General features: G+C 44.8%; 1 protein-coding gene across 1 annotated transcript in view; it reads right to left on the reverse strand.

The window, feature by feature from the left end:
• Window positions 1-2,978, reverse strand: part of LOC132820659 (spermine synthase-like) — a 45,878-nt gene extending 42,900 nt beyond the window's left edge. Inside the window, exons 1-2 of the mRNA XM_060832875.1 lie at window positions 2,918-2,978; window positions 1,084-1,259 (exon numbers count right to left, since the gene is read on the reverse strand). Of these exons, the coding sequence (XP_060688858.1) occupies window positions 1,084-1,259; window positions 2,918-2,958 (217 nt within the window). The 5' untranslated portion in view covers window positions 2,959-2,978. The remainder of the gene's footprint in view (window positions 1-1,083; window positions 1,260-2,917) is intronic.
• Between the last annotated feature and the right edge of the window lie 8,381 nt (window positions 2,979-11,359).

Raw genomic sequence — 11,359 nt, forward strand, 5'->3', positions numbered from 1 at the left:
AGAAATTATATGATGCAATGAAACTGTCGTCATTAAATGCAAGGTGCTGCATTTTGGAAAGCAAATCTTAGCAGGACTCATACACTTAATCATAAGGTCCTAGGACGTGTTGCTGAACCTTGGAGTGCAGGTTCACAGTTCCTTGAAAGTAGAGTTGCAGGTAGATAGGATAGTGATAAAGGCGTTTGGTATGCTTTCCTTTATTGGTCAGAGTATTGAGTACAGGAGTTGGGAGGTCATGTTGCGGTTGTACAGGACATTTGTTAGGCCACTGTTGGAACACTGTGTACAATTCTGGTCTCCTTCCTATCTGAAAGATGTTGTGAAACTTGAAAGAGTTCAGAAAAGATTTACAAGGATGTTGCCAGGGTTGGAGGATCTGAGCAACAGGGAGAGGCTGAACAGGCTGAGGCTGGAGCGTCGGAGGCTGAGGGATGACAAAATTATGGGGGGCATGGATAGGGTAAATAGGCAAAGTATTATCCCTGGGGTCGGGGAGTCCAGAACTAGAGGGCATAGGTTTAGTGTGAGAGGGGAAAGATATAAAAGAGACTTAAGGGGCAACTTTTTCACGCAGAGGGTGGTACGTATATGGAATGAGCTGCCGAGGAAGTAGTGGAGGCTGGTACAATTGCAACATTTAAGAGGCATTTGGATGGGTAGGTGAATAGGAAGGGTTTGGAGGGATATGGGTCGGGTACTGACAGGTGGGACTAGATTGGGTTGGGATATCTGTTCGGCACGGACGGGGTGGGCCGAAGGGTCTGTTTCTATGCTGTCCATCTCTATGGCTCAAAAATACAACAGCATCAAATAAATTAAGTGCAAAAACCATCAAGTGTACAAGTACAAATCAAAATAACTCCTACTGTTCACTGGGATGTGAAGTGTAAACAGTGCCCAAAAGGCACAATTTTGTTTTCCCGTTTCCACATTACTATCGGGTAAAACTACACCAAATTGACTGCAGCAATTCTTCAACGCAAGTCACCACCACCTTCTCAAATGCAACTAGGGATGAGCATCAAATACCAGCCATGCCTACATTGCCTGAATGAAGAGAAATAAAACCAAAAGACTTACTAATATCGCCATTCAGGATAAGAATATTTCCAAACTGCTTTGAGTGGAGAATCTTGATGTTCTGATATGCAGAATCCTCATCATAAACAACATCGTCAATGTCATATTCCACCAACCTGCCATCAGCAGTTGGCCAGTACCTATCGATGGCCCCTCCTCGTACAATGGCGGGTAACCTAGGGAAGCAGCACAAATGTGAATTAACTTGCAGTTCTCTCGTCCTCCTTGTTACCTCAATTAAATGCCACAAAGCACTCTGCATCTAAGACTTAGTGCAAGTGTGATGAATTGACAGTTGGAATTAATTTCCTGCAGTGTAGGCTGAGAGGAGGACTTTAACCAAGAAAACTACCAGCTGCTCTATGAATGGAGTCAAGTGATCTTTTACCTTCACTGCCTGAGCAGACAGAGCTTTTGATACACAGCCCCACAGATAGAGACTGCTACAAGATTCAGTAAACTTGTTATGGCATGTATAATAGATCTGGCTCCCCAAGCCCCAGGCAAAATCGATTAAACTTTCCACCATTTCTTGTATTATATGACAAACAGTGGGAAACAGATTAGAAGGTGGGCATGATACATGACAAGTAAATCTGGAAACCAAAAACCTGGATTGTTCTGGTTGTTGGAGTAACAGGAAGTTAACCGCATAACGGAGAGGAAAAAGTGATACAAAATGCCAAAACGGCTGTTATGAAGTAAAAGTATTGTGCAACGCATTTTCAAAACAGACTTAAAAAGGATGCTTCTGGTCTGGACCGACTAGAGATATTCAAGAAAAGCCACTTGTGAAGGGAAATGCCAAGAAAATTACAGCTTGAGTCCATGTTTTCAAAGAGACAGGTACAGAGTAGGCAGGTACAGAGGGTGTACAGCAAAGCTTTCAATAACAAGGCAGTGGAAAAGCCACTTCACCAGATGCTTCAACACTCAGAGGTGGCGGGAAAGTGTTAAGAAATAAGCTCAATCAGACATTGTAAGAATTTGGAGGGTGTGACAGAGAACTGGATGATTTCCAATGAAAGACATCAACTTGAACAAGGAGGGAGATACACCCTGGAACCAGTAAGCCTAAAATTGGTTATGGTTTGTTGTAGGTGGTAATACAGTATAAAGTTAAATTGCACCAGAAAGGTCTGTCACTAAAGTCAGAAGAGAAAAACTAGCTGTGACAAACAGATTTAAATGTTGAAAATGTGAAGAATGGATAGAAGCAAAGTCAAAACAAAATGAGACTTCCAAAGAATAAAAATGTCTCCCCAGTGGGAAAAAAAAAATCCAGTGCACAAAAATTCCTTTTGCCTCCTTAAAATAGGGCATGAACATTTATGTAGCATCGAGCACACGCTCATGCACCACACTCACAGCCTGAATGATAATCTTAAATTGATTTCCAGTCTTTTTCTTTGCATAACCCAGATCGTTTAATAAAAGTTGTCCAACGGTAGAATCACACTGAACAAGACGCCAGGTAAGCAAGCCATACATTCCAACTCGAGCAGATATCAAACAACACACCCTATTAATCATTCACAGGAAGTAGCATGCTAGCCATGCTCAAAACAGCCCATGTCTCCAAGCCTCAGAACACCATGTCCAAAATTAGACATGTCCTAGAGCTGATGAGTGCAAGGCAAGAAGCTTAAACATTGTTAAAAGGAGGCATGCAGTTGCAGTTCTGTATTATCAAACAATTAGTTGGCACAGTGACGTGCAGCAAGTAAATGATTCAGCAAGCTTCATGTACACCCTTAAGGGTCTGGTTTATAAATAAACTTTCAAACCTCCAATCCACGTCTCGTTGAAAGGTTCAACCGTTCAAATTTCTTACCTTTTTAGCCTTTTAATATTCCCCCGCAAAACGTCTTTCATTTTCTCTTCAAGTCTGTTGCAGAGCTGAAATACAAATGCATATATTCAAAATTCAAGAAAAGTTACAGCAACCATAGAGCCATAGACAAGTACAGCACAGAAACAGACCCTTCAGTCCAACACATCCATGTCGACAACCAAATAGCCCAAATTCTTCTAATCACATAGATTAGATGAGATTACTTAGTGTGGAAACAGGCCCTTCCGCCCAACAAGTCCACACCGACCCTCCACAGCGCACCCACCCAGACCCATCCCCCCTACACCTAACACTACGGGCAATTTAGCGTGGCCAATTCACCTAACCTGCACATTTTTGGACTGTGGGAGGAAACCGGAGCACCCAGAGGAAACTCATGCAGACACGGGGAGAATGTGCAAACTCCACACTGTCGGTCACTTGAGGCGGGAATTGAACCCGGGTCTCTGGCGCTGTGAGGCAGCAGTGCTAATCACTGTGCCACCGTGCTGCCCATTTACCAGCACTTGTCCCATATCCCTCTAAACCCTTCCTATTCATATAACCGTCCACATGCCTCTTAAATGTTGCATTTGTACCAGCCTCCACCACTTCCTCTGCCAGCTCATTCCATATGCACACCATCCTTTGCATGAAATAGTTGCCCCTTAGGTAAATACTTGAACACAAACAGCAAAGGTAGTAGCTGTTTAGATTCACTGTTGTGTCAGAGAGCAGTGTAGGTTTCTTCCCCCCTCTCTCTCACTGACTATGTGGTCACTGCCTTTGGCTATCTTCTCCCTTTTTAAAGCACCGTAACTTTGATCTTTTAATCCCCAAAGTTCCAAAACAATACAACAGCTTATAAAACAGTAATTATGGCACCTCAGAAAATCAGCTCCAACATCTGAAATACTTCAAAAAAAGACAGGAGCACTTACAGTCACAACTTTTTCCCGTCCTCCATCTTGGATTACCCAAAATCCTCCAAGATGAGAGCCAGTGTATGACTGTATGACAGGGGGGAGGCGTGAGGTACATCAGATGGACCTCAAACATAATTGCAACAACAATATCAGCAATTTCGTTTTCATGCAGTACAAAGCTTGTTCAGTTTGTCCAAAAGATTATGGGCACTGCTGGCAAAGCCAACATTTATTACCCATCTCTATTGGTCCTGGAGGTGGCAATAGTGAGCTCATATCTTGAACCACTACGGTCTGAGATGGAGGGATTGGGGAGGGTGCAGGTGCATCCACAGTGCTGTTCGGAAGGGAGTTACAAGATTTTGCCCACAATATAATGAAGGAAAGTATATTCTGGAGGGGAATTTGCTGCCATTGTCTACTAGATGGGGGAAGATCATGGACTTAGAAAATACCATCAGAGGAGCCTTGATGAGTGCATCTTGAGAGGCGGTATGCACTGCTGCTACTGCATGATGGTGGAGAGTGTGGTGGATGGGAGCCAATCAAGCAACAGGATTGTCCTGGATGCTGCTGAGGTGAAGAACTGGAATCCAAGGTAGACCAGCAAGAGGCTGGAAGAACACAGTAAGCCAGGCAGCATCAGAAGGTGGAGAAGTCAACGTTTCAGGTGTAGCCCTTGTTCTGTACTCATCAGGCACTTGGGAAAATGAAGTGAGGCCTGCAGATGCCGGAGACCTGAGTCGAAAAGTATGGACTGGAAAAGTACAGGTCAGGCAGCATCTGAGGAGCAGAAAAAAGGCTCTCTCTGTCCACCCTATCTAACCCTCTGATATCTGATATGTCTCAATTAAGTCACCTCTCAACCTCCTTCTTTCTAACAAAAACAGCCTCGAGTCCCTCAACCCTCCCATGTAAGACCTTCCCTCAATACCATTCAACATCTCCTCTGAACCCTTTCCAAAGCCTCCACATCCTTCCTATAATGCAGTGACCAGAACTGTATGCAATACTCCAAGTGTAGCCACAGCAGAGTTTCGTACAGCTGCAGCATGATCTCATGGTTCTAAAACTCAATCCCTCTACCAATAAAAGCTAACACACTGGTACGCCTTCTTAACAACCCTATCAACCTGGGTGACAACTTCCAGTGATCTATGAACAAGGACACAGAGATCTCTCTGTTCAACAACACTACTAAGAATCTTACCATTCACCCAGTAATCTGCATTCCTGTCACTCATTCCAAAGAGAATCACCTCTCAATTTTCCACATTAAACTCCATTTGCCCCCACTCAGATAAGCTGTAGAACTGAGCTATGTCCCTCTGTAACCTGCAACATCCTTTGGCATTATCCACAATTCCATCGACATTACTGTCATCCACAAATTTACTGACCCACCTTTCTACCAGGATATTTATAAAAATGACAAACAGCAGTGGCCCTAAAACAGATCCCTGCAATACCCCGCTAGTAACTGAACTCCAGGATGAACATTTCCCATCAATTACCACCCTCTGTCTTCTTTCAGCTAGCCAGTTTCTGATCCAAACCACTAAATCACCTCAATCCCATGCCTCTGTATTTTGTGCAATAGCCTACCATTATCAAACCTTATCAAACACCTTAATGAAATCCATATACACCACATCAACAGCTTTACTCTCATCCACCTCTTTGGTCATTTTCTCAAAAGTTAAAAAGTTAAAAACCCTATGGTTTGTGAGGAACAACCTACCCTTCACAAAACCATGTTGACTGTCCCTAATCAACTTATTCCTATCTAGATGATTGTAAATCCTATCTATTATAACCTTTCCCAACACTTTACCCACAACCGAAGTAAGGTTCACTGGTCTATAATTACCAGGGTTGTCTCTACTCCCCTCCTTGAACAGGGGGACAACATTTGCTATCCTCCAGGTTCTGGCACTATTCCTGTAGACAATGATGACATAAAGATCAAAGCCAAAGGTTCTGTAATCTCCTCCCTGGCTTCCCAGAGAATCCTAGGATAAACCCCATCTGGCCCAGGGGACTTATCTTTTTTTAAACACTTCCCAGAATTGCTAACACCTCCTCTTTGTGAACCTCAATCCCATCTAGTCTGTTGCCTGCTTCTCAGTATTCTCCTTGACCACATTGTTTTTTTCCAGTGTGAATACTGACAAAAAGTATGCATTTAGCGCTGCCCCTATCTCCTTGGACTCCATGCACAACTTCCCGTCACTATCCTTGGCCCTAACCTTATTCTAGTCAATTCTTTTATTCCTGATATACCAATAGGAAGCTTTAGGGTCTTCCTTGATTCTACCCACTAATGACTTCACATGTCCCCTCCTGGCTCTTCTTAGCTCTCTCTTTAGGTCTTTCCTGACCAACTTGTAACTCTCAAGCGCCCTAACTGAGCCTTCACATCTCATCCTAACATAACTCGCCTTCTTCCTCCTGACAACCACAGCTCCCTCACTCTACCACTTCCTCCCTGCCTGGTGGTTACATATGTATCAAGGATACACAGTAGCTATTCCCTGAATAAGCTCCACATTTCAATTGTGCCCATCCCCTGCAGTTTCCTTCCCCACCCTACGCATCTTATATCTTGTCGAATCGCATCGTAATCGTCTTTCCCCCAGCTATAACTCTTGGCCTGCAGTATATATTTCTCCCTTTCCATCACTAAAATAAACATAACCAAATTGTGATCACTACCTCCAAATCTAACACCTGGCCACGTTCATTCCCCATTACCAAATCCAATGTGGCCTAGCCCCTTGTTGGCCTGTCTACATACTGTGTCAGGAAACAGTCCTGCACACAATGCACAAAAACTGACCGATCTAAAGTACTCAAACTATAATATTCTCCGTTGATATTTGCAAAGTGAAAGTCCCTCATAACAACTACCCTGTCACTCCCACTCCTTTCGAGATCATCATTGCTATGCTATCCTCTACATCTCAGGAACTATTCAGAGGCCTATAGAAAACTCCCAACAGGGTGCCCTCTCCTTTCCTGTTTCTAACCTCAGCCCATACTACCGCAGTAGACAAGTCCTCAAATGTTTTGTGCCACCATAATACTGTCCTTGACTAACAGTGCCACACACCCCCTTTCCTTCCTCCTTCCCTGTTTTACTGAAACATCTAAATCCCAGAACCTGCAACAACCATTCCTGTCCCTGCTACATCCATGTCCCTGAAATGGCCACAACATCGAAATCCATGACACCAACCCATGCTGCAAATTCAACCGCCTTAATCCAGATGCTGCTGGCGTTGAAGTAGACACACCTTCCTGCTCACGACTGCCTTCTTGCATCTTTGACATCTTATTTCTGACCTCACTAAATCTCAAACCCCTATATGCTGCAACTACAATTTTGGTTCCCATCCTCTTGCTGAATTAGTTTAAACCCACCCAAAGAGCATTCGCAAATTGCCCCCCCAGGATATTGGTCCCACTCTGGTTCAGGTGAAGACCATCCTGTTTGTACAGGTCCTACCTTCCCCAGAAAGAGCCCCAATTATCCCAGAATGCAAAACCCTCTCTCCTGCACCATCCCTGTAGACACGGGTTCAACTCCTCTCTCCCCATTTCTCGCCTGGCTAGTATGTGGCACGGGCAACAAATCAGAGATAGCAACTCTGTTTGTTCTCAGGAAGCTTCCATCCTAGCTCCCTGAATTTCTGCCTCTGAACCCTTTCAACTTTAAGAATATCTTTCGAAAACATGGAGACCAGAATTGTATGCAGTCTTCCTAAAGTGACCTAACCAATGTCCTATACAGCCGCAACATGATCTCCCAACTCCTATATTCAATGCACAGATCAATAAAGGAAAGCATAACCAAACACCTTCTTCACTTTCCTGTCTACCTGTGACTCCACTTTCAAGGAATTATGAACCTGCACTCCAACATCTCTTTGTTCAGCGATACTCCCCAGGACCTTACCATTAAGTGTATAAGTGCTATGCTAATTTGCCTTTCCAAAATGCAACCTCTCTCATTTACCTAAATTAAACTGGATCTGCCATTCCCCAGCCCATCTGATCAAGGTCCCATGGTACTTTGAGATAACCACCTTCACTGTCCGCTACACCACCACACCAGGTGGTGTCCTGCAAACTTACTAACCATACCACCTATGTTCACATGTAAATCATTCATATTAAAGACCAAACACAGTGGACCCAGTACCAATTCTTGCAGCACACTGATCACAGGCCTCCAGTCCGAAACATAACCCTCCGCCATCATCCTGTCTCCTACCTTCTAGCCAAGTTTTTCTTTTAAACAAAATGACTAACTTTCCCTGAATTCCATGTGATCTAACCTTGCTAACCAGTCCACCATGCAGAACCCTGATGAACGCCTGACTGATGTCCATACAAAGTCCACTGTTCTGCCTTTAATCTTCTTTGTCACTTCTTTAAAAAAAACTCAATTAAGTTTGAGAGACAATATCTCATGCACAAAGCCAATATCCCCAATCAGTCCTCTCCTTTCCAAATACATGTAATTCCTGTCCCTCCGAATCCCCTCCAAACTTGCCCATCACATATGGACTCACGACAGGGACTCACGTTTGGTATGTTGCCTCCCAGGTGCAAGGGTACGTGATGTCGCTGATCGTGTTTTCCGGGTCCTTAAGGGGGAGGGGGAGCAGCCCCAGATCGTGGTCCACGTTGGCACCAACGATATAGGTAGGAAGAAGGGTGAGGATGTAAGGCAGGCTTTCAGGGAGCTAGGTTGGAAGCTCCGAGTTAGAACAAACAGAGTTGTAGTCTCTGGTTTGTTACCCGTGCCACGTGATAGAGAGTCGAGGAACAGGGAGAGAGAGCAGTTAAATGCGTGGCTACAGGGATGGTGCAGGAGGGAGGGATTCCGGTTTCTGGACAACTGGGGTCCTTTCTGGGGAAGGTGGGACCTCTATAAAAAGGATGGTCTACACTTGAACCTGAGGGGCACCAGTATCCTTGGGGGGAGGTTTGCTAGTGCTCTTTGGGAGGGTTTAAACTAACTCCGCAGGGGCATGGGAACCAGGACTGTAGCTTTAGGGTACAGGACCTTGAGTGTAGGGAGGTTAGGAATAATGCAGCGATCTCTAAGGAGGGTGCCTGTAACCAGAAAGGTGGATTGAAGTGTGTATACTTCAATGCCAGAAGTATAAGGAATAAGGTAGGTGAACTTGCAGCGTGGGTTGGTACCTGGGACTTCGATGTTGTGGCCATTACAGAGACGTGGGTAGAACAGGGACAAGAATGGCTGTTGCACGTTCCAGGGTTCAAATGTTTTAGTAGGATCAGACATGGGGGTAAAAAAGGGGGAGGCGTGGCTTTACTTGTCAAAGACAGTATCACAGCAGTGGAATGGACGATGGAAGAGGACTTGCCATCTGAGGTAGTTTGGGCTGAGGTTAGAAATAGGAAAGGTGAGGTCACCCTGTTAGGTGTTTTCTACAGGCCTCCTAATAGTCCTAGAGAAGTAGAGGATAATATTGCGAGGATGATTCAGGAAAAGAGTGAAGGTAGCAGGGTGGTTGTTATGGGGGACTTTAACTTCCCAGATATTGACTGGGAGAGCTATAGCTCGAGTTCATTAGATGGGTCGGTGTTTGTACAATGTGTGCAGGAGGGTTTCCTGACACAATATGTCGACAGGCCAACAAGAGGGGAGGCTATATTGGATTTGGTTCTAGGTAATGAACCAGGCCAGGTGTTAGACTTGGAGGTAGGTGAGCACTTCGGGGACAGTGACCACAACTCGGTGACTCTTACTTTAGTGATGGAGAGGGATAATCGTGTGCCGCAGGGCAAGAGCTATAGCTGGGGGCAGGGAAATTATGATGCAGTGAGGCATGACTTAGGATGTGTGGATTGGAAAAACAGGCTTCAAGAGAAGAACACTAATGAGATGTGGGGAGTGTTCAAGGAGCAGCTACTGCGTGTCCTCGATAGGTATGTACCAGTCAGGCATGGTGTAAAGGGCCTTGTGAGGCAGCCGTGGTTTAGTAAGGAATTGGAGTCCCTTGTGAAAGGGAAGGCGGCGGCATATGTAAAGATGAGGCGTGAAGGTTCAGTAGGGGCGATTGAGAGTTATAAGGTAGCCAGGAAGGAGCTAAAGAGGGAGCTAAGAGAAGCGAGAAGGGGACATGAAAAGTCTTTAGCTGGTAGGATTAGGGAAAACCCAAAGGCTTTCTATAGGTATGTCAAGAATAAAAGGATGACTAGGGTAGGTATCGGTCCAGTCAAGGATAGTAGTGGGAAGTTGTGTGTGGAGGCGGAGGAGATTGGAGAGACATTAAATCAGTACTTTTCATCAGTATTCACTCAGGAACAGGACACTGTTGCTGATGTGAATATGGAATCACAAATAATTAGAATGGATGCCCTGGAAATATGCAGGGAAGAGGTTTTGGGAATATTGGAAAGGATGAATATAGATAAGTCTCCTGGGCCTGATGGCATTTACACCAGGATCCTATGGGAAGCTAGGGAGGAGATAGCAGAGCCATGGCCTGGATTTTTATGTCGTCGTTGTCAACAGGAATAGTACCAGAGGACTGGAGGATAGCGAATGTGGTCCCATTGTTCAAGAAAGGGAGTAGGGATAGCCCTAGCAACTATAGGCCAGTGAGTCTGACTTCAGTGGTGGGCAAAGTCTTAGAGAGAATGGTAAGGGATAAGATTTATGAACATCTGGGTAGGAATAACGTGATCAGGGATAGCCAGCATGGTTTTGTGAAGGGCAGGTCGTGCCTCACAAACCTTATTGAGTTCTTTGAGAAGGTGACCAAGGAAGTGGATGAGGGTAAAGCAGTAGATGTTGTGTATATGGATTTTAGTAAGGCGTTCGATAAGGTTCCCCATGGTAGGCTAATGCTAAAACTTCGGAGGTATGGCATTGAGGATACATTAGAGGTTTGGATTAGGAATTGGCTGGCTGGAAGGAGACAGAGGGTAGTAGTTGATGGATTATGTTCATCTTGGAGCGCAGTTACTAGCGGTGTACCACAAGGATCTGTTTTGGGACCATTGCTTTTTGTTATCTTTATAAATGATCTAGAGGAAGGACTTGAAAGCTGGGTAAGCAAGTTTGCGGATGACACAAAAGTCGGTGGAGTTGTGGATAGTGAGGAAGGAAGTGGTAGGTTACAGCGGGATATAGATAAGTTGCAGAGCTGGGCGGAAATGTGGCAAATGGAATTCAATGTAGCTAAGTGCGAAGTCGTTCACTTTGGTAGGAATAACAAGATGTGGATTACTGGGCTAATGGTAGGCTACTTGGTAGTGTGGATGAGCAGAGGGATCTTGGTGTCCATGTACACAGATCTCTGAAAGTTGCCACCCAGGTAAATAGTGCTGTGAGGAAGGCATATGGTGTACTGGGCTTTATTGGCAGAGGAATTGAGTTCCGGAGTGCTGAGGTCATGTTGCAGTTGTATAAGACTCTGGTGCGGCCTCATCTGGAGTATTGTGTGCAGTTTTGGTCGCCATACTATAGGAAGGG

Source organism: Hemiscyllium ocellatum, chromosome 12 (assembly GCF_020745735.1).
Source record: "Hemiscyllium ocellatum isolate sHemOce1 chromosome 12, sHemOce1.pat.X.cur, whole genome shotgun sequence".
In the NCBI taxonomy this organism is placed as follows: Eukaryota; Metazoa; Chordata; class Chondrichthyes; order Orectolobiformes; family Hemiscylliidae; genus Hemiscyllium; species Hemiscyllium ocellatum.